The sequence below is a fragment of the Thamnophis sirtalis genome, unplaced genomic scaffold, assembly GCF_051295495.1.
Source record: "Thamnophis sirtalis isolate CommonGarterSnake01/CBP01778 unplaced genomic scaffold, rThaSir2_p1.2 scaffold_3, whole genome shotgun sequence".
Lineage (NCBI taxonomy): Eukaryota > Metazoa > Chordata > Lepidosauria > Squamata > Natricidae > Thamnophis > Thamnophis sirtalis.
The window spans coordinates 17850157-17874009 of NW_028261383.1; the positions used below are offsets into that span (position 1 = coordinate 17850157).

At 42.2% G+C, this 23853-nt stretch overlaps 2 protein-coding genes across 3 annotated transcripts; both read right to left on the reverse strand.

Annotated features, from left to right (window-relative positions):
• Positions 1-975: 975 nt before the first annotated feature.
• Positions 976-8859, reverse strand: LOC106553326 (uncharacterized). The gene is made up of 4 exons (XM_087711374.1): positions 8755-8859; positions 7610-7692; positions 6349-6475; positions 976-5746 (listed from the first exon to the last, which is right to left on the reverse strand). The coding sequence occupies exons 1-4, from the start codon at positions 8840-8842 to the stop codon at positions 3072-3074; spliced, it is 2973 nt and encodes a 990-aa protein (XP_087567500.1). The 5' UTR covers positions 8843-8859; the 3' UTR covers positions 976-3071.
• Positions 8860-12907: 4048 nt separating this feature from the next.
• LOC106553327 (uncharacterized) lies at positions 12908-23039 on the reverse strand. 2 transcript variants are annotated; one of them, XM_087711386.1, is made up of 4 exons: positions 22970-23039; positions 21377-21456; positions 17123-17249; positions 12908-16683 (listed from the first exon to the last, which is right to left on the reverse strand). In XM_087711386.1, the coding sequence occupies exons 2-4, from the start codon at positions 21446-21448 to the stop codon at positions 14177-14179; spliced, it is 2706 nt and encodes a 901-aa protein (XP_087567512.1). In that variant the 5' UTR covers positions 21449-21456; positions 22970-23039; the 3' UTR covers positions 12908-14176. The 2 variants fall into 2 exon arrangements, with proteins under 2 accessions (XP_087567512.1, XP_087567511.1); XM_087711385.1 differs by lacking the exon at positions 22970-23039 and adding an exon at positions 21580-21972.
• Between the last annotated feature and the right edge of the window lie 814 nt (positions 23040-23853).

The following is a 23853-nucleotide window of genomic DNA, read 5'->3' on the forward strand; positions in this document are numbered from 1 at the left end:
TAAATCCATTTCTGTTGAGAGTGGGCTTGTGGGGAGCATTTCATGAGTTCTACTGGGGTCCCCTGGTTGCTGCTTGTGAGGGTGCTGTCCTAGATCCTGGAAGCGAGGGTGGAAGGAGTCCCCCTCCCAGGTAAGGAGTGGGCTGGGAAGCAACATTGAAGGAGGCAAGAGGGGGGCTGCGACCCATAGGAGAGCTGTTAGGGGAAAAGGTTCCAGGGCAATGGAGGAGGGAGCTTCTGATAATCCTCCCTCCTGACCACACCCCTGCGAATGCAATTCCCTCAAGTGGCAAAGTGGAAAAAGGGGTTCTGAGGTAGTTGGAGGAACCACTTTGTTGGTGGGGGAGATAGCAATAGCAATTAGACTTATATACCGCTTCATAGGGCTTTCAGCCCTCTCTAAGCGGTTTACAGAGTCAGCATATTGCCCACAACAACAATCCGGATCCTGATTTTACCCACCTCAGAAGGATGGAAGGCTGAGTCAACCCTGAGCCGGTGAGATTTGAACAGCCGAACTGCAGTCAGCTGAAGTAGCCTGCAGTGCTGCATTTAACCACTGCGCCACCGCAGCTATGAGGGAAGCCCTACTCATCTGAGATCTTTGTGGCTCTTCAGAAGTGGATTCGATTCCTTTCATTGTTAAGACTCCGAATTAGACCTCCTCCTGGGCCCTTATTCTCCCCCAGGAGTCCAGCCCTCTCAAAGCTCTTGGGGACCCATTGCATCCATATGCATTCCGATGTCTCCAATTTTGAGTCCTCCGAAGCAAAGGAAGAAGATAAAATTGGCCAAAGCACAATCAATGTGGAATAGATTATCTCCACAGATGTAAAGTTACATAATCAGGAAAATTCTAATAAAACTGCCAAGATTTTGTAATGAGGAATGTATCCAAATTTTATAGGCTACAATGTCTCTTGTTTGCTTCTTTCATAAATATATCTATTTTGCTAAAAAAAATTCTCATTCCATGGTTTTCTATGCATCATTGGGCAGTCTGAAACTGAATCAAATCTGAATTCATTCCACCTCCTTCTACCACTTTCTAATATTTGATTCCACTTTCACCCCTCTCCCCCAAGTTCTCCTACATATTCATCTGGTTTGTCCATTTAGCTTTTTGTTCAATGTGTATTAAATAGGGCAACTTACGCAACAACTGTTTCCAATAATTTATTAACATTTCAAAATGAGAAAAGTTGTTAATAATCAGAATTTTTTTTAAAGCTATATTAAGTTAAAAAGTACAAAGTCACAATCATGCTATTAAGTTTTCTCCAAAACCATAGCATGCCTAGCATGTCAGGTATGATTTATCTTTCTGATCAACTTGATGCCACCAAATGAAATAGGCACTAAACTGACATTTGAAAATCTTTAAAAATAGAAAATACAGTACTGATTATTTTACTTTGTGAAACTGGAGAATAGATAATTTAAATCAAGCAATATTTCCTTTAAAAAAATATTGCTCATAAGGTACACTATTGGAACCATTTAAAAAAGTTCCCTTTTAGCCAGGTTAATGCAATTTGGCACCAGACTGGGCTGTATATCAAAATATTTGGGAGAGATTTCCACTTATAACTAAACTGGTGCACATACAATATATGAAAAAATAATAGCTGAAATGCCATGTTACATGTTTAAAGGCAGCCAGTATTTTCAACACAATTAGAGGTAAAATGAATATAGACACATACATTTTCTCTTGCCTTGCTTCATATACCAGCTCTGGAAGCTGATCCGACTCAATTCAGATGTTGCTTCTATTTAAATAAAGCAGCTTGACCAAGCCAAGGTTTTGCAATAACAAGAGGGGAGCAATTGTTTAACAGATTTTCTTGAGGAGACCATAACTGAATAGGTAATATCTCTGGAAGTAAGAACTCTATCCTGGGGACTTCTAAAATGCATACATTTATTGGAAGGAAGACTATTCACCACAACATTTTTCCACAGATGTTATTCTTTTTACACTCCATATCTTTAGATGGTTTCATATCACAGTGGATCCTTTTATACAAATTAAGAACACTTCAGTCCCTAAAGGGATCTCCCTCCCGTCCCTATGTATCCCTGATGTGGGTCATATTAATAAGGGAAATAAGTTGAGGGCTTTTCAGAGGATACTTTTTGGCCCTCCATGGATTGGGTGCTTTCTAACAAAATGAGATTCAATGGTGAAAAAAGTAAGGTTCTACATTTAGGCAAGAAAAACCAAATGCACAGGTACAGTATATGTGGTACCTTGCTCAATAGTAGTAACTGTGAGAGGGATCTTGGAGTCCTAGTGGACAACCATTTAAATATGAGCCAGCCCTGTGCAGCAGCTGCCAAAAAAGCCAACACAGTTCTAGGCTACATAAACAGAGGAACTGAATCAGGATCACGTGAAGTGTTAATACCACTTTATAATGCCTTGATAAGACCACACTTGGAATACTGCATGCAGTTTTGGTTGCCACAATGTAAAAAAGATGTGGAAACTCCAGAAAGAGTGCAGAGAAGAGCAACAAAGATTATTAGAAGACTGGAGGCTAAAACATGAAGAATGGTTGCAGGAACTGGGTCGGTCTAGTTTAATGAAAAGAAGGACTAGGGGAGACATGATACCAGTCTTCCAATATCTCAGGGGCTGCCCCAAAGAAGAGAGAGTCAAGCTATTCTCCAAAGCACCTGAGGACAGGACAAGAAGCAATGGGTGGAAACTAATCAAGGAGAGAAGACACTTAGAACGGAGGATAAATTTCCTGACAGAACAATTAATCAGTGGAACAACTTGCCTCCAGAGGTTGTGAATGCTCCAACAGTGGAAGTTTTTAAGAATATGTTGGATAATTATTTGTCTGCTGTGGTGTAGGGTTTCCTGCCCAAGAAGGGGGTTAGACTAGAAGACCTCCAAGGTCCCCTCCAACATTGCCATTCTATTCTATTATTTACAAGCATCCTATTTTCACAAAAACTCCTTCGGCATTCTGTACATTTATGTTCTTTCCTCTCCATGTGGATCCTCTTATGAGAAGTAAGGTGACTTCTTAATCTGAAGCTCTTTCCACATTCTGTGCATTAATGCAATTTCTTCCGCGTATGGGTACTAATATGGTAACTAAGGGATTTGCTTGTACTCAAACTCTTTCCACATTCATTGCATACATATGATTTCTCTCCTGTGTGGATCCTGCTATGGGAAGTAAGGGAACGTTTATCACTGAAGCTCTTTCCACATTCTAGGCATTTATAAGGTTTCTCTCCTGTGTGGGACCTTTTATGGTAAGTCAGATGGCTACTGGTAGCATAGGTTTTTCCACAGTCTGTGCATTTATAAGGTTTTTCCCCTGTATGCATCTTGTTATGGAAACTCAAGTGACTACTTTGGCTGAAACTCTTCCCACACTCTAGACATTTATAGGGTTTCTCTCCCGTGTGGAGCCTTTCATGAACAGTAAGAGAAGTTTTTATAGCGAAGCTCTTTCCACACTCCAGGCATGTATAGGATTTATTTCCTGTGTGGAGCCGTTGATGGAAAGTCAGGTAACTGCTGTTTTTGTAGCTTTTTCCACACTCCATGCATTTATAGGATCTTTCTTCTGTGTGGATCCGTTTATGGGAAGCAAGGCTACTGCTTTGGGTGAAGCTCTTCTCACAGTCTAGGCATTTATATGGTTTTTCTCCTGTGTGGATCCTTTTATGAGAAGTAAGAGAACACTTTACACTGAAGCTTTTTCCACACTCCGTGCATTTATAGGGTTTCTCTCCTGTATGGATCCGTTTATGGGAAGCAAGGGAACTGCAAGTCCTGAAGGGTTTTCCACACTCGGTGCATTTATAAGGTTTTTCACCTGAATGGATCCTTTTGTGGGATGTCAGTTGATTTCTATTTCTGTAGGTCTTTCCACACTCTATACACTTATAGGGTTTCTCTCCCATATGAATCCTTTGATGGGAAGCAAGGCCACCATTCTGCCTAAAGCACTTTCCACACTCTATGCATTTAAAGGGTTTCTCTCCCCTATGGATCAATTTATGGGTAGCGAGGCTGGCACTCTTTTTAAATCTTTTCCCACACTCTATGCATTTAAAGGGTTTCTCTCCCATATGGATCCGTTTATGCATAGTAAAAGAAGTGTTTGTCCTGAAGGTTTTTCCACAGTCTAAACATTTATAGGGTTTTCCCCCTGAATGGATCCTTTTATGGCATATCAGGTAACTACTAGTCCTGAAGCTCTTCCCACATTGTATGCATTTAAAGGGTTTTTCTCCAGTATGCATTCTTTTATGGTAAATAAGAGAATTCTTCCAGCTGAAGCTTTTTCCACATTCCATGCATTTATAGGGTTTTTCCCCTGAATGGATCCTTTTATGGCATATCAGGTAACTACTAGTGCTGAAGCTCTTCCCACACTGTAGGCATTTAAAGGGTTTTTCTCCAGTATGCATCCTTTTATGGTAAGTAAGAGAATTCTTCATACTGAACATTTGTCCACAATCCACACATTTATAAGGTTTTTCCCCTGAATGGATCCTTTTGTGGCATATCAGGTAACTACTACTGCTGAAGCTCTTCCCACATTCTATGCATTTAAAGGGTTTCTCTCCCGCATGGATCAATTTATGGGAAGCAAGGCTGGCACTCTTTTTAAATCTTTTCCCACACTCTATGCGTTTAAAGGGTTTCTCTCCCGCATGGATCCATTTATGCATAGTAAAAGAAGTGTTTGTCCTGAAGGTTTTTCCAGAGTCTAAACATTTATAGGGTTTTCCCCCTGAATGGATCCTTTTATGGCATATCAGGTAACTACTAGTCCTGAAGCTCTTCCCACATTGTATGCATTTAAAGGGTTTTTCTCCAGTATGCATTCTTTTATGGTAAATAAGAGAATTCTTCCAGCTGAAGCTTTTTCCACATTCCATGCATTTATAGGGTTTTTCCCCTGAATGGATCCTTTTATGGCATATCAGGTAACTACTAGTGCTGAAGCTCTTCCCACACTGTAGGCATTTAAAGGGTTTTTCTCCAGTATGCATCCTTTTATGGTAAGTAAGAGAATTCTTCATACTGAACATTTGTCCACAATCCACACATTTATAAGGTTTTTCCCCTGAATGGATCCTTTTGTGGCATATCAGGTAACTACTACTGGTGAAGCTCTTTCCACATTCTATGCATTTAAAGGGGTTTTCTCCAGTATGTATCCTTTGATGGGATGTAAGGGAACTCTTCACATTAAACCTTTTTCCACAATCCACCCATTTATAAGGTTTTCCTGGTGTATGGTTCCTTTTGTGGGATTTCAGATGCGCTCTGTACCTGAAGTTCTTTCCAGACTCTAGGCACTTATAGCGTTTGCCCCCTGAATGTACTCTTTTTTGAGAAGTTAAATTATCCCTCAACCCAACACTTTTTCCACAGTCCACAACGTTGTAGGGCTTCTCGCTTGCCTGGTTCATTTTATGTGAAGTAACATTATTAATGCTGGAGCTTTTTTCAGTTTTGCAGCAGTTACTAACATTGGGCTTTGCTTTGAATCTTTTTCTACTTTGAGATTTGGAATCACTTTCGGTCAGGAAATGATCCACTTCCACACATTCAAGAATAGATTTTTCCCTCCGATTGTGCTTCTTTTCATGTTTCCTCCCTCCCAACTTACATGTAGAGGTCTCCTCAGGAATTTTAGTTTTGATTATTTGCAAGGGCACCAAATTTGGCTCTTGGTCGTTTTCCTTCTTCTGCACATCAGATGCTTGTGGGGGGAAGAAAAATAAATTAGAATAATCTACAACCTCACTTTGGTGTCCCTATGCACAGTTTTATCTACTACTGGACATCTGTGGAGAAAGCAACTAGGGAAATGACAACATGCATATTAGTTATTAACTTAAAGGACTAGTATGGCTGCATATAACCCTCATTCTTGGCAATTAAAAATTTAAGCAGGAACAGATCTTGTCATCAGAATGTGGCGCACAAATTGCTTCAACCATGAGGCACCCAAGTTGCTTTCAATAAGACAACATATGTCATTATAACACAAAGCAGGACAAAATTTGTTGCTGAATAGGACAATTACAACAGGCACAAAAAATCCTCTCCCTGAACATCTTGCCAATAACTCTGCAGTAATGACCCCAGGACCAAAGACGACCACAAGACTGAATGTCAATCTTTGCTGGTCATCACACTGATTTCCTTCTTCTAAATGAAATTGTGCTACTTATAAGACCATGAAAGGGGACTGAAATTAATTAGAAATAAGAATTTTTTAAAAGTTACGTATAGATCTAGGTTGTAAATAACATATCTAGTGACACCTTGCTGTGATGTTTCCTCCAGAGGAACCCTTACCTAAAGAGGTCACCATTCTAGACGTTTCCAACATGACTTCTTGATACAGGGCTTTCTGGCTGGGATCAAGCAGCAGCCATTCTTCATTGTTGAAATGGATGGCCACCTCCCCAAAGGACACAGGACCCTAAAGAAGGAAGAATCCCAGTGAGCAGACTCGATAGAATTTGCAATATCTCATTCAATCTGCAAATCCTAAAAGGACAAAGTGAAGCTTCTTGGATGAGAAGCGAAACGTCTTCAAAGAAAAATGAGAAAGTCCAGTTGCCTCATTAAAAAAAAAGCATCTTTGGGACTAAAAGCCAAAGTAAAAATTCTTGATTGGACATTTTCCTAGGTGGACTCAACACATTATATGATAAAAAGGGCAGAATTCAAAGCCTACTGCTCACATTCAATTAGTGTATGTTTTATCATCTTGACTGACTCTGCTGACCTTCAATACCATCAACCTGCCTTGATCAAGTGGCAGAGAGTGCCTTAGACACAACATCTACCAGTGACTCCAACACTTCATGGTATTTGCAAGAGGTTATATGGCAGTGGCGGGTTCTGGATCCCGTTCCACCCAGTAAGCAATGGGGCCGGGCGTCCCCCACATGAACGTGCGCAGCACACACATGCCCACTTACTGTCCACAAGGCTCCAGCTGCTTGGTGGAGCGTCGCGCAGGGCCGTACACTCCATGTGTGTAAGCCTGGAAAACCTCAAATACCGGTAAGGAGCAAGGGTGGGCAGGCGGACCACTGTATTGGAACAGTACCTGGTGCTCCCAGCAGGCACCGGTATACCTGTACTGGGGCGTACCGCCTGCAACCCACCACTGTTCTATGGGATCTCTACGTGACATAGTAACCAAATGGTCTTTGTGGTTCTTTGAAGGGTCAGTCTTGCTCACTCTCAGTAACTTTCATGAAAATACTAGAAAAACACTTCCAGACATCAAGGTGCAGATTATACACAAAGCATTTTCTGCCTCTCCTCTTTTTATCCCATTCTCCAATGACATGAAAACAAAATTATGCTTACCATAAAGAGATTTAGCTTGACTATTCATGTGTCCTGTCTGCTTTAATTGGGACAGGCAACATGGAGAGCCATGTGGCATTTGTTGAAACAAGAATTATACAACCACTAAAGAATCCCATACATTTCCAAAACTTTGATAACTGTTAGGCCTACTTTGAAACTATCATATGCAAAGGAAACCAGAGGTTTCTTATTCTTCTCCCATATTAGCTGCTAATCTCAACTTTCCTACCTGAATTGGGAATCCAGTGGCACTTTCAGTTCCACCCATAGAAGGAGATGATTCACTGAAGAACGATGATCCTATGTTCTCCACTGGCAAGGAGAGAGACAGGATGGAAACAGGAAATGGTTCAACTTCATCTTTTCTAGATTGAAGGCAAAACTTTATATTTCTTCCTGTCCTGCCCAGAAAAACATTTTTGCCTCTTCTACACGCTAACTTTCATAGGCTCCATCTTGGGAGCCAAGAGTGAAAGGAGAAGACCAAACCCACCACATGCTCAAGAAGGAACATCAATTGGATTGTTCTCTTAACCTTTTGGAATAACACATGGAATTATATACTCTTGGCAACCAAAGCATTTGCTCAATCAGTGTAAATCCCCCCCACTTCTCTCTGATTTTGAAACCAGAGAAATTAGTGATGTTCTAGCAACTCAGGAAACATGCCTGCTAGGGCAGGTAGGAATTAAGCAAAACTATCTCTTCTTAAGGAAACCCAAAAATAGGGTTTTGCTCTTTTCCACATCATTGGGAACAGAGAAATCTCTCATGATGGAGGAAGAGGAAGAGCCAGAATGCAACTCAAGGTGGCCCCTACAAGAGTCGGTTTTGTGTGAAAGGCAAATCCTAGGCTTGCTCTGAAGGGAGGGAATTCCTCTGTGCGCCTTAAGTCTTCTAGCTTGAAGAGGGAGTTCTACCTTTCTTATAGGGTCACCTTCTACCAGGGGTGGGTTTCAACCGGATCGCACCGGTCCCTGTGATCCGGTTGGTCGCCGAACCCAGAAGTAAGTAACTTCCAGGAACGGCGAAGCCCCCCCCCCGCACCCGCGCGCGCCCGCACACCCGCTCCTTACCCGGTTTTTACAAATTCTGCGCTTCCACGCATGCGCAGAACGCATACAGCGCCTGCGTGATACTCCAGGAGCAGCTGGAGCATCGCGCAGATGCTAGTATGCATGCGCGCGCCGTGTGCGTGCGTGCGTGCACGCGTGGGGACGCCGCCGGCCTCGTTCCAACCGAACCGGTTGGAACGGGGCGAGAAACCCACCCCTGCCTTCTACTAAGTCCAATGATTAAGACCCAAGAAGAGAATGAAGGATAACTGGAATCTTTCTAGAAAGTCTCCAATCCAGTGGAACAGTCTCCCCTTACCTAGTGAGGTATCCTGACTTTTATCCTCGGGGATCCCTCTGAAAGAAAGCTGAGAAAGATTTGTGCGATCCATCCAATTACTCCCCATTCCTGGAAGGGCCACAGAACCTGAAATATAAGCAAAGAAGAGCAGTTAAGAAAACAGGACAAAAGAGGATCTGGATTTTATCTTTTGCCCACAAAACCCTTGCGACCATCAGTGGCGAAGGATGGGACCCAATGGGAGAATCGCTCCAAATGAGATACTCTTTGGAAGAACTCAAGAACAATTTAGCTAATGAGGTTCTCTAAATATTTACTCGGATTATTAATCTCCAAAACCCTATCAGGGACATATGAAATAATTCAAGCAAGTGAAGATCCCTCCATGTTCCCCAAAAGAAGCTTCTTTCACCTGGGACTTTTCCTGCTGCTTCTCCTCTGCCAGGATCAGAAGGGATCTTTCAGCCACTGGCACCGCCGGGCAACTGGTCTCCGCTGTCTCTCCAAAAGCCCTTTCAGGAATCTGAATTTAAATGGAGATCGAGCCTTTAGGCTTCCTTCTCTCCTCCCCACTGCCCCATTGTTGGATCTCCACTATGCACAGCCAAGAGCAGTTATGGAGCAGGTTTCCCGCTCCCTCCAACCTCAGAATCTCGTTCCCTCCCCTGGGGGGGATCTGAGTCGCGGGAGCCCCTCTTGCCCCGCCCCCACCAGAATCCTAAGCAGCAACTCTCAGCCGGAACCACCAGATCAAGCCGAGGGAGAGCATGCGCAGTGGCTGTCGGCAGCCAAGAGAGCGCCCCCTGCTGGCACCTGGAGTGAAATCTCGGCCGTGGGGGCAAGTTTGGGGGGGGCTATGCAGCGCAGCCTCTGCTGGGTGCTGCATCTGCTCTGGAGAGCGAGCTCCGCAAGTGGCATCCGCGAGAAGCCAGGCGGAGATCAAATGCCGGTTCCGTGGTTTTGGGAGCCCACGAATCTCCTTTCTGGCTGCTCCATAGGAAAAAGGAGAAAAGTAAAACTAAAGGAGGAACCCCCCCCTCCCCCAAACAGATGTGGCTTTTGGTAGTTTTTCACAGAAAAGAAGCAAAGTATTTATGTAATTCGTATTATGTAATTAAGGATCGTGAGAAGAGTGTGGAGGGGGAGAAAAACAGCCATTAGGCTGGAAGACAGAGATAAATGTTAAAAACATCCTCATCGCCTGATGCTTCTCAGACGTCAAACTTCCCAGGAGGTCAAGGAAACGGGCTCCCCGTGAAGCAGAAGAGGGAGAATCATCCACTTACTCTGGAAAGCATAAGTCGATCGTGCTCTGGAAGGCTGGAGACACGTGTCACGGGGGTCGTGGGAAAAACAAGTGAGCCGTGCCTAGAGGAGACCTCTAAGTTTTCCGGCCTCATCGGCTACTAGTAGCCTGGGATTCCCACATCTCAGCAGCCGTTGCCTCCTTGAGATATTGCTTCAATCAGGGATCACCTGTGTCCCAATTTGGGACCCGCACCCACCTACCCACCCAGTTGCGCTGTACACGATCTGCGTAGCCCCTCCCACTTTGTGTTTCTGCTCCAAAGGCTTTCTCCGCAGAGGGAATTCACCAGAGATTCTGCCCAGAGACTGATGACTCAACAGAAGGGAAGCTTCCCATTGGCGCAACCTATTCCTTGGACGCCAACTCCGAAGTATCCCTGTCACGGTATCCACGGTAAGGGTGGGGGAGTGGGAGGGACCATTGATACGGCTGGGGCGGGGGGGGGAGTTGACTGGGAGTCTGAGACACTCTCGCCCCCCCCCCCGTGAGACGGGAGCTTGCGTGACTCCACCCCTTTCCTCTTGGCCACGCCTCTCGCAGTGCGGTTCCCTCAGAGGGAGAAGCGGGAAAAGGGGTTCACGAGAGGGCTGGGGGGGAGGAGTCAGGAAGAGCGGAGAGAGACTGAGGCGCCTCTGAGGGAAGCGCCGCCATGGAGGGGGTATCCTTAGGCTCCTCAGGGGCGGACCCCACTCCTCCTTTCTCTGCGTCAGTCACCGAATTGGGCCTCCTTCTGGTCCCCTCTTCTCCCTCAGGGGACCCCTCTGCCCTCCCCCGAGCTTCTCTGATGGGAGCCCCCAAAGCGACCCTCGGAAGTCACCCCATCAACTGAGGCGAATGACTTTGAAGATCCTCACACACAGTGGATCCCACCTTGACCCTCACTGGTCCTCAAAGACCCTTCAGGATGATGATGGCGTTTCTTTCAGGGGTTCGTTTTCAAAGGGAGAGAAACAGCTGGCTGGAGAATAAGGAATTTATTGGCCTTTTTCAATTAACACATTATTTAATGATATTAAATAGGAAGGTAAATGTAGATGTTGCCTGAATATCCCTGCTCTGGCTCCAAACGCAAATCCTTAAAGGCCAAAAATACCTGGTGAAAGAAACGTCCTTCTGGGTTCGGCTCCAAGCGGGGGGAAAAGACACTGGAGACATGGAGGCTGTTTGGAAAGGTGGTTTTAATGGTGGACAGGACCACATGGCTTGAACAGAAAAGTTATCACATGCTTCAATGTTGGTGGAGAAGAAGGGAAGGGCCGGAGAAGCCGAGTCCTTGGTTTTATGCCCTTGTATTCTAATTGGTTGTCAGACTCCCATGGGCTCACGGAGGGCCAACTCTCTAGGCTGTGTTTTGAATCCAGGTTTGGTTGAGTTCTCAGATGTCATGTGGGGAGTTGAGTAAAGTGCCAATATTATCATGCCTTAATCCCATTCCCCTGAAGCTGAAGTGGAGAACCCTTTATTATGTAAAGGGACTATCTTGGCCTTCTTAATGGCCCATTGACAAAGACTGGTGGGGGAGGCAAGAAGCTGCAGGAAGTTTCTCTTTAAAACATTTCTCCCTTTCACATCCAGGGAAATATTCTGCCTTTTCAATATTTCCTAGGATATTTCATTTTTCTGGGAGAGGGCTGGGTGATAACTTCCTACATACCTTCCAAGTTGTAGAAAAAGGCAAAAGGCTGAATTTTTCTGGTTCCCTTTTGAATCCTTAGCTGAAGCACTTTCAATGCTGCATGGACTATCTCCGCAAAGGTAAAATTACATAATTAGTAATATTATGAAAAAAAATGCCAGGATTTTATGATGAGAAATGTTCTCACATTTTAATTGTTTGCGACTTTCATAGAAAAATCTACCTTGCTAATGCTTTTCTCATTCCATGGTTTTCAATGCATCATTGTGCAATGTGAAACAGTCAGATGTGAACTCAGTCCACCCCTTTCTAGCACTTTCTAACATTTGATTCCACTTTCAGGGCTCCCCACCCCCACCCCAAGTTCTCCTACATATTCAGCTGGTTTGTTCGTTTAGCTTTTTTGTTCAATGTATATAAAGTAGGGCATCATTTACCTTGCGCAACAACTGTTTCCAATAATTTATTAACATTTCAAAATGAGAAAGGTTGTTAACAATCAGGAAATATGTTTTTAAAAAAGCTATATTACCGTATATACTCGAGTATAGGCCGACCCGAATATAAGCCGAGGCACCTAATTTTACCACAAAAAACTGGAAAAGTTATTGACTCGAGTATAAGCCTAGGGTGGGAAATGCAGCAGCTACCGGTAAATTTCAAAAATAAAAATAGATACCAATAATGTTTTTGAATATTTATTTCAAAGAAAAACAGTAAACTAGCGGTGTATTCAATGAAATACTTCACTCACCTCATGATGCTGATGTCCCGCTGTGATGATGATGTCCCGTGCAGCCGCGGGAGCGATGTCCCGCCTCCTATGACACACGGCACAGTGATTCCTATCATTGGATCACTGTACCAGAGGAGGTGGGACATCGCTATGTGGCTGCTTGCCATAACAAGGAGGAGGTGGGACATCGTTGCAGAGCGGCAGGAGGGGGAGGAAGGGGAATCGTAAGACAGCCCTGCATTACATTAGAACGTGAGGAGGGGGGATGGTGCGGTGCGCGCTGCGCGGCAAACTGACACAGAGGGAGGGGAAACTCATAGGGGCACTGGGCCATTCACGAGTGTCACCCAGTGGCATGGCCCCGCCCCTTTTTCTCCTCCATTTCGGGCAAATTTTTCACTGACTCGAGTATAAGCCGAGGCGGCTTTTTTCAGCCCAAAAAGTGGGCTGAAAAACTAGGCTTATACTCGAGTATATACAGTAAGTTAAAAAGCACAGTGTCACAATCATGCTATTAACAGTTTTCTCCAAAACCATAGCAATGCCATGGTCCCCTAACATGTCAAGTATGATTGATTTTTCTGATCAACTTGATAGCACCAAATGAAACAGGCAATAAACTGACTTTTGAAAATCTTGGAAAATAGAAAATATGGTACTGATTACTCTGTGAAACTGAACAATGAATAATTTAAATCAAGCAATACTTCCTTTTTTAAAAATATTGCTCATACGGTACATTGTTGGACCAATAAAACTATTTATAAAGTCCCTTTTAGCTGGGTTAATGCAATTTGGCACCAGACTGGACTGTGTATATAAATATTTGGGAGAGATTTCCACTTGCAACTAAACTGGTGCACATATGAAATAATAGCTGAAATACCTTGTTATATGTTTTAAGGCAGTCAATATTTTCAACACAACTAGAGCTAAAATGAATATACACACATACATTTTCTCTTGGTTTGCTTGCATATACTAGCTCTATACAAAGCCTGGAGGCTGATCCCAAAATCAGTCCAGATGCTGATTATGCCCAAATGAATCAATTTGTGACCCAGCCGAGATTGTGAGGTCTGGGAGTAATAAGGGGCAATTGTTTAACAGATTTCTTTCAGTGAGACCTTAACTGAATAGATAATACCTCTGGAATTAAAAAATCTATTCTGGGAGCTTCCCAAAATCCATACATTTAATCAGTTGCACACATGGTGATATTCAGAGGTGGGTTGCTACAGGTTCACATTGGTCCGGGCGAACCGGTGGAAATTGGGACTGGGTCACCAAACCGGTAGGGATGGCAGGCTGGCCACGCCCCTGAACCGGTTCCCCAGTCGCCCATGCTGTTGCCAGCAGGTTTTTTTTAGTCATTTTATAATGTTCTGCGCATGTGCAGAACAATTTACAGGCAACTGCGCATGAACAAACAAAGTGTGTGTGAAGCAAATGGGCAGGAACACCAGCAGCAACCCATCCCTGGTGATACTATGAAATGAAGACTGTTCCCCACAACATTTTTCCAAAGATATTCTTTTTACACTCCATATCTTTAGATGGTTTCACACCACAGTGAACAAGTTTACATAAATTAAGGACACTTCAGTCCCTAAAGGGATCTCCCTCCCATCCCGTTATGGGTCATATTATAAGGGAAATAAGTTGATTGCTTCCCATAAGATATTTTGCTGCCCTCTGTGGATTCTTTCTTGAAAAGCAACCTGTTTTCATAAAAACTCCTTCTGCATTCCATTCATTTCTACTTCCCCCCTGTGTGGATGATCTTATGAGAAGTAAGGTGACTTTTTAATCTGAAGCTTTTCCCACATTCTGTGCATGGGTGCAATTTTTTCGGCGAGTGGCTACGAATGTGGTAAGTAAGAGACCTGCTTGTACTCAAACACTTCCCACATTCATTGCATGCATATGATTTCTGTTCTGTGTGGATACTGTTATGGGAAGTAAGGTAGCGTTTATCACTGAAGCTCTTTCCACATTCTAGGCATTTATAGGGTTTCTCTCCTGTGTGGGACCTTTTATGGTAAGTCAGATTGCCACTGGTAGCAAAGGTCTTTCCACAGTCTGTGCACTTATAAGGTTTTTCCCCTGTATGAATCCTGTTATGTAAAATAAGTTGATTGCTTTGGCTGAAGCTCTTCCCACATTCTAAACATTTATAGGGTTTCTCTCCTGTGTGGATCCTTTCATGTGAAGTAAGAGCACTTTTTACACTGAAGGTCTTTCCACACTCTAGGCATGTATAGGGTTTCTCTCCTGTGTGGAGCCGTTTATGGAGGTTCAGATAAGTACTGCTTTTATAGCTGTTTCCACATTCCATGCATTTATAGGGTTTTTCTGCTGTGTGGACCAGTTTATGGGAAGCAAGGGTACTGCTTTGGCTGAAGCCCTTTCCACAGTCTAGACATTTATAGGGTTTTTCTCCTGTGTGGATCCGTTTATGAGAAATTAGAGCACTCCTTACACTGAAGCACTTTCCACACTCCATGCATTTATAGGGTTTTTCTCCTGTGTGGACACGTTTATGGGAAGCAAGGCCACTGCTTTCACTGAAGCCCTTCCCACAGTCTAGGCATTTATACGGTTTTTCTCCCGTGTGGATCCGTTTATGAGAAGTCAGAGTACACTTTACACTGAAGCTCTTTCCACACTCCATGCATTTATAGGGTTTTTCTCCTGTGTGGACACGTTTATGGGAAGCAAGGCCACTGCTTTCGCAGAAGCCCTTCCCACAGTCTAGACATTTATAGGGTTTCTCTTCTGTATGGACTTGTTTATGAGCAGCAAGGAAATTGCTTGTCCTGAAATGTTTTCCACACTCTGTGCCTTTATAAGAATTTTCACTTGAATGCATTCTTTTGTGAGATGTCAGTTGATTTGTATTTCTGTAGGTCTTTCCACACTCTATACACTTATAGGGTTTCTCTCCCGTATGAATCCTTTGATGAGAAGCAAGGCCATCTCTTTGCCTAAAGCTCTTTCCACACTCTATGCATTTAAAGGGTTTCTCTCCCGCATGGATCAATTTATGGGAGGCAAGTCCACCACTCTGCCTAAAGCTCTTCCCACACTCTATGCATTTAAAAGGTTTCTGTCCCGCATGGATCAATTTATGGGAGGCAAGACCACCACTCTGCCTAAAGCTTTTCCCACATTCTATGCATTTAAAGGGTTTCTCTCCAACATGGATCAATGTATGCCTAGTAAAATGAACTTTCATTCTGAAGGTCTTTCCACAGTCTAAACATTTATAGGGTTTTTCCCCTGAATGGATCCTTTTATGGCATATCAGGTAACTACTAGTGCTGAAGCTCTTCTCACACTGTATGCATTTAAAGGGTTTTTCTCCTGTGTGTATCCTTTTATGGGACGTAAGAGAATTCTTCATACTGAACCTTTTCCCACAATCCACACATTTATAAGGTTTTTCCCCTGAATGGATCCTTTTATGGCACATCAGGTAACTACTACATCTGAAGTTTTTCCCACATTCCATACATTTAAAGGGTTTTTCTCCAGTATGTATCCTTTGGTGAGATGTAAGGGAACTCTTCACACGGAACCTTTTCCCACAATCCACACATTTGAAAGGTTTTCTCCCTGTATGGATCCTTTTGTGGCACATCAAATAACTACTAGTTCTGAAGCTCTTTCCACACTGTATGCATTTAAAGGGTCTTTCCCCTGTGTGGATCCGGTTATGAGAAGTAAGCGAACTCTTTACATTGAACCTTATTCCACAATCCAAACATTTATAAGGTTTTGCCCCAGAATGGATCTTTTTGTGGGATTTCAGACGCTCTCTGTATTTGAAGCTCTTTCCACTCTCTAGACACTTATAGAGTTTTTCTCTGATGTGGATCTTCTTATGAGAAGTTAAATTACCTCTCCACCCAACACTTTTTTCACAATCCACACTGTTGCAGGGCTTCTCCCTTGCCTGGATCACTTTATGTGAAGTAAGATTATTTCTATTAGAGCCTTCTCCAGTTTTGCAGTTACTAACATTGGGATTTGATCTGAATCTTTTTCTACTGTGACATTTCCCCGTATTTTCTTTGGAATCACGTTGGGTCAGGAAGCGATCCATTCCCACACATTCAAGAGATTTTTCTTTCAAATTGTACTGTTTTTCATGTTTCTTCCTTCCCCGCTTATTTGAAGAGGTCTCCTCAGGAATTTCAGTTTTCATTATTTGCAATGGCACTAAATTCCTCTCTCGGTCATTTCCCTTCTGCACATCAAATGCTTGTGGGGGGAGAAAAACAAAAATATATTAGAATAATCTAATCTAAAAATTTAATGCAAGAACAGGTCTTGACATCAGGACTTGGGCCACAAATTGTCTCAACTATGACACACCCAACTTGCAATCCATGAGACAACATATGCCATTGCAACACAAACCAAGACAAAATTTGTTGCTGATTAGGACAACTGCAACAGGCAAAAACATCCTCAATTACTCCACAGTAAGGACCCAGGGCACAAGGATGACCACAAGACAATCATTTCTGATCACCACACTGATCTCTTTCTTCTAAATAAAATTGTGCTATTTAGAAGACCATTAATTAATGTAATAGGAAAAAAGAAGAGATTAAATTTAGGTAGAGATCTAAGCTGTAAATTAAATATCTAGTGACACCTTGCCCTGAGTTAAATTTTCCTCCAGGGGAACCCTTACCTAAAGAAGCCACCATCCTAGATGTTTCCAACATGACTTCTTGATACAGGTCTTTCTGGCTGAGATCAAGCAGCAACCATTCTTCATTGTTGAAATGGATGGCCACCTCTCCAAAGGACACAGGACCCTAAAGAAGGAAGAATCCCTGTGAGCAGACTGGACAGAATTTGCAAGACTTCCTTCATATACCGTATTTTTTGGAGTATAAGACGCTCCGAAGTATAAGACACACCTAGATTTTGGAGAGGAAAATAAGGAAAAAATATCTGCCTCTCAGCAATTTGCCTCTTTACAACAAACAGTACAGAAAATATACATAGTTTGTAATGTTATATTTTAGACTGTACTTGTACAGATGCTGTTAAAATTGATGTGCTTTCTGGAAGTATAGTTATTCTCTGCTATTTAAAAGAATAGTACTTTTTAAAACAATAGCACGGGGCCTCTTCAGATCAAGCATTTATTTTAAAAAGCTTCTTCATTTTGTTGTCTAGAATAATAATAAATGTTGATAATTGGTAATAATGTTATCAATTTTCTATTCTTTTTTCAAATATATTTTAGACTGTTTTTGTTTTATTTATAGATTTATACCGTGAATGGGTTCTGGGAAGTCGGGGGAGGGAAGGCTGGGAAGGGGGTTGGGGGGAGGGGGAGGGGGAGGGAGGGATGTATATTAGGCTTGACGAGGGGTGTTGGATTTTAAAGTAATATGATTGCACATGTATACTGTCTTCTCTTATTTTTTCTTTAAAATTAAGATATGTTAAGTATATTGATATGGAAGCATAAATACCATCAACATAGAATGGAGTTTGCTCAGAAGCTGAAATACACCAAGTGAATGAGAGGAAGAGTGGGAAGCAGAGGAGAGAAGAAAAATAGGAAGAGAGGGATAGGAGAGAGGGTAAGGGGGGAAGATGAGGAGAATAAGGAGTGGAATGAAGAGAGAGGAGAAGGAGAAAGGAAGGGGAAGTACAGTAGAAAAGGATGATAGAGGGAAGAAAGGAGGTAGGAGAGAGGTAGAAGAAAGAGGTGTATGGAGAACAGAAGAGCTAATAATGGGCTTTTATCTTTCTTGGCATTGATGGCAAGAGGAACTGATGTAATTACTTCTTAATACAATATGATATTGGCTATGCAATAGTATAGTTGTGATTATATGTTATGAAAATGGAAAATAAAAAAGTATGTATGTATGTGTGTGTGTGTGTGTGTGTGTGTATATACATATTTAAAGTCACAACCCCTGGTATGCCCAAATATGGGAGGAAGGTCACACTTCCACTCTCTGTCTTCGGCTCGTCACAAGAGACCATCCAGACAGAAACCCAATATTTTTTTACTGTTGCCTTTTTGTTACATTTGTTATATTTATGCTGATAAAGACTATACTAGTCTCCCTAAACTATACTAGTCTCCCTTTATTTATTTATCAGCATAAATATTATATATATATATATATATATATATATATATATATATATATATATATATATATATATATATATATATATATATATATATATATATATATTAGAATAATAATAAAGCAGTCTTAAAAAATAAGTCTAATAATATGAACATTCTATAAGCATTTAGTTGTTGAATTACCTCCTTGCAGCCAACAGCCTGATTAGCACAAGAAAAAAAAAATCTGCCTCCCAGCAATTTGCCATTGAGCAAACAGCAAGTTTCACTTTCAATTTCTCCCGATCATCAGCTGTTACAGGCTGTAGGGATTGCTATAGCTTATTGAAGCCTCTGCAAGCCCTCATTTGCTGCAAAGAGGTAAATTGCTGGGAGGCACAGGCCAAAGGTTTGGGGTGGGTGGGGCTACATTCAGTGTATAAGACACACCCAAATTTTCACCCTCTTTTTTTGGGGGGGGGAAGGTGCATCTTATACTCTGAAAAATATGGTAATTAATACCGTATTTTTCAGAGTATAAGATGCACCTTTTTTCCTCAAAAAAGAGGCTGAAAAACTGGGTGCATCTTATACATCGAATACAGCATTTTTTGCCTCGCAAAGCTCTGCCCCTTCTCTAAAATGGCCGTGCGTACCCTTATGGAGGCTTTCAGAGAGCTCCTGGGGGCTGGGGAGAGCAGAAATGAGCAAAAAACAAGTTGTTTTTTGTCCCCCTATCCCCAGCAGCACGCTATAAGCCTCCATAAGGCTATGCATGCATTTTTTGTCAAAAAACAGGTAATTTCCCCCTTTTTTGGCCCCCACCCCTCACGAGCACTTTGCAAGCCCCCCCCCCGGCTATTCCCGCCTTTAAAAAAGGGCCCATTTTTGCGAAAAATAGGCTGTTTTGGGGAGGTTTCCAGAGTGCAAAAACTTTTTTTTCCTCCTTTTGGAAAGCTCTTTAACTGATTGATGAGAATTACATTGATCAAGTGCTGTGCCAGCAGAAACAAAGTCTTAGGGGCTGCAGATTGTCAGCGATTTCCTTCTCCAGCACAAGGATAAATACACCTGGAAACATCTACCTACCTACCAACTCTCTCTCTCCCTACCTACCTATCTACTGTATTTCTCTCTCTCTATTTCTCTCTCTCTCCCTCTACCTCTTTCTCTCCCTACCTACCTACTGTATTTCTCTCTCTCTCTCGTTCTCATTCTCTCTCTCTCTCTCTCTGTCCCTTTATCTACCTACCTAACTACTCTCTCTCCCCTACCTATCTACCGTATTTCTCTCTTTCTTTCCCTCTCTATCCCTCTATGTACCTACCTACTTTTTAAAAAAATTGCCTCTTCAAAACTTTGGTGTGTCTTATACTCCAGTGCATCTTATACTCTGACAAATACGGTAATTAAATGAATAAATAAACAATATAGGGAGCCACGGATGGCTAATTTTAAACTGGTGTCGGTTATAAAACAGATTCTTGATCAGTCCTTGGAGAAGATTTCTCCCTTTTGTGAATCAACCAAAATATATTAATTCTATAGATGATATTAAAATAGAACAAGAAATACAACTAGTTGTAGAAAATTATCAATCTACTGTTTCAACTTTACAAATACCAGATAATGCAAACAACCTAACTGTAACCTCAGAATATAAATCTGAGTTCAACTCTGATGGTGTGAGTACAATCTTCTCACTGCGACTGAAACATGTGTATCAAGTAGTTTCACAATGTTTAAGAGGTCAAGTTTGGGACTTTTGCTTTATGGACGTTAACAAGGCTGAGAATTCAAGAAAAAAAACATGATAACTATTTCAGTGAGGGAAAATTTAATCGGGGAAGATTTGCTTCAGACCAATTTACAATGTCTAACAGAACAACTTTGGGACTTTTTTAATGGATGTAAATAAATCAGAGAACCTCTTTAGGAAAGGAGACTTGATAGGGTCGGCAGAGAAGAAAAAGAATCCATTCTATGAAGATAAGCTGGAGGAGTGACTTAAATATGGTTTAATTAATTAGGATGGATTTTTTTAAAAATTGATGTATGTACTGTAAGAAAGCTTTAAGTTAGTTTTGTATTTTAAAAAATGAGTATGTAGGTATACACAGGTCTGCTGGTTCTTTAAGTAATGCTGAACAATATTCTAAAGTTGGTAAAATATTATGGACTACATTTGAAAATATGAGAATGAATGATATATCATTTTCCCCAAGGAATGAGAAGCTGAGATGGTGAAAATGATTCTTTTATCCAAACAAGAAATATTTAATTTTGTCTCTAGCTTGAAATTGCTTTTGGATTTTCTGTTTGCAATGAGGAAAAAAAAATGAAACTTTGATTCTCTTTTTGTAAACTAGACAGGCTTATTGTGATAGAAATAATTTGCACATTATGTTGTGTAAAAGCAAAAAGTTGTGGTCCTAATGTACCAAAGGAGAGTTGGAAATAGATGCTTTTTCTTTTCTTTTTCCCATTATACTATACCCTCTCCTTTCCCCTTCCTCTTGATTTACATTTCCATGTTTTTATACTTTAATAAACTAATAAAAAATTAAATTGAAAAAAAAAACCATTCATGAACATTCGTGAAAATACTAGGGGGATACTTCCAGACATCAAGATGCAGATGATATACAAAGCAATTTATCTCTTTCCCCAACGATAGAAAAACAAAATTATACTTACCATAAAGAGATTTAGCTTAACCATTCATCTCCTTTCTCGTTTACTTGGGATAGGCAACATGAACTGCCATGTGGCATTTTTTAAAACCAGAATTATAAAACCAATAAGGAATTCCATAGATCTAGCGGCTAATCTCTCCCTTCCTACCTGAGTCAGGAATCCGGCAATTCTTTCCGTGTCACCAATAGAAGGAGATGACTCAGTGAACGGTGACTCCATTTTGTCCACTGGGATGGAGAGAGACAGAATAGAAACAGGAAAGGGTTCAAATTCATCTTTTCTAGATTGAAGGGACAAATTAAGATTTCTCCCTGTCCTGCCCTCCATTTTTTGCCACTAGTACACTCTACCTTTCATAGGCTCCATCATGGGAGGCAAGAATAAGGGGAGAAGGCCAAATCCACCACATGCTGAAGAACAAACATCAGTTAGATTGTTCTCCTAACCTTTTGGAACAATACATGGAAGTTTATGCTCTTGGCAACCAAAGCATTTGCTTAATCACTGTAAATTCTCTCCCCAACCCCTCTCTGCAGTTTGAAACCAAAGAAATCAGTGATATACTAGCAACCCAGGAAACATGCCTGCAAGCTCAGGATCTTGACAAACGTGAACTTTGGGCACTATCTAATAAAATGAAATTCAATGGTGAAAAGAGTAAGGTTCTACATTTAGGCAACAAAAACGAAATGCACAGGTACAGTATATAGGTGGTTCCTTGCTCAACAGTAGTAACTGTGAGAGGGATCTTGGAGTCCTAGTGGACAACCATTTAAATAGGAGCCAGCCGTGTGCAGCAGCTGCCAAAAAAGCCAACACAGTTCTAGGCTGCATAAACAGAGGGACAGAATCAAGATCACGTGAAGTGTTAATACCACTTTATAATGCCACACTTGGAATACTGCATTCAGTTTTGGTCGCCACGATGTAGAAAAGATGTGGAGACTCTAGAAAGAGTGCAGAGAAGAGCAACAAAGATGATTAGGGGACGGAAGACTAAAACATATGAAGAACGGTTGTAGGAACTGGGTATGTCTAGTTTAATAGAAAGAAGGACTAGGGGAGACATGATAGCAGTCTTTCAATATCTCAGGGGCTGCCACAAAGAAGACTGAGTCAAACTATTTTCCAAGGCACCTGAGGGTAGAACAAGAAGCAATGGGTGGAAACTAATCAAGGAGAGAAGCAGCTTAGAATTGAGGAGAAATTTCCTGACAGTTAGAACAATTAGTCAGTGGAACAGAAGTTGCCCCCAGAAGTTGTGAATGCCCCAACACTGGAAGTCTTTAAAAAGATGTTGGATAGCCATTTGTCTGAAATGGTATAGGGTTTCCTGCCTAGGCAGGGGGTTGGACTAGAAGACCTCCAAGGTCCCTTCCAACTCTGCTACTGTATTGTGGAAATGGACCAGCAGGGATCTGTATAGGAATTTAGTCAAAACTATATCTTAAGGAAGGCCAAAGACAAAGAGAAATCATGATGGAGGAGGAGCCAGAATGCAATTCAAGGTGGCTCCTACAAAAGTTGGTCTTCTGTGAAAGGCAAATCCTAGGCTTGCTCTGAAGGGAGGGAATCCCTTTATGCGCCTTAAGTCTTCTAGCTTGAAGAGGGAGTTCTACTTTTCTTATGGGGTCACCTTCTACTAAGCCCAATGACTAAGACCCGAGAAGACACAGAGAATTAAGAATTACTGGAATCTTCCTAGAAAGTCTCCAATCCAGTGGAACAGTCTTCCCTTACCTAGTGAAGAATTCTGACCTTGACGTTTATCCTCAGGGATCCCTCTGAAAGACAGATCAGGAAAAAGATGTGCAAGATCCAACCAATTACTCCTCATTCCTGGAAGGGCCTCAGAACCTGAAATATAAACAAAGAAGAGCAGTTAAGAAAACAGGACAAAAGAGGATCTGGATTTTATTTTCTGCCTACAAAACCTTTCTGTCCATCTGTGGCGATGGATGAGACCCAATAGGAGAGTCGCTCCAAAGGAGATACTCTTTGGAAGGACACAACCCCAATATCGCTAATGAGGTTCTCTAAATATCTACTTGGATTATTAATCTCCAAAACCCTATCAGGAAGAAATGGAAGAATTCAAGCTTGTGAAGATCCTTCCGTGTTCCCCAAAAGAAGCTTCTCTGACCTGGGGACCTTTCCTACTTCTCTTCTCTGCCAGGCTCAGAAGGGATCTTCCAGCCATTGGCACCACCGCCGGGCAACTGGTCTCCGCTGGCTCTCCTAAGATCCTTCCAGTCTTCCAGGAATCTGGATCTGAAGGAGATGTGAGCAAAGGATTCCTTTAGGCTTCCTTCTCTCCTCCACCCTGCCCCATTCTTGGATCTCCCCTATGCACAGCCAAAAGCAGTTATGGAGCGGATTTCCTGCCCCCTCCAAGCCTTACGTCTCCTTCCTTCTCCTGGGGAGGATCTGAGTCGCGGAATCCCCTCTTGCTGGCCCCCACCTGATTCCCAGGGAGCAACTCTCAGCTGAAACTCTCAGGCAGAGTGGAGCATGCGCACTGGCCTAGTCAGCCGACTGCAAAGAGAGCGCCCCCTGCAGGTGAAATCGCAGCCGCGGAGACAGCGTTGGAGGCTTTGCAGGGCAGCCTCTGTCCGGAGCTGCAC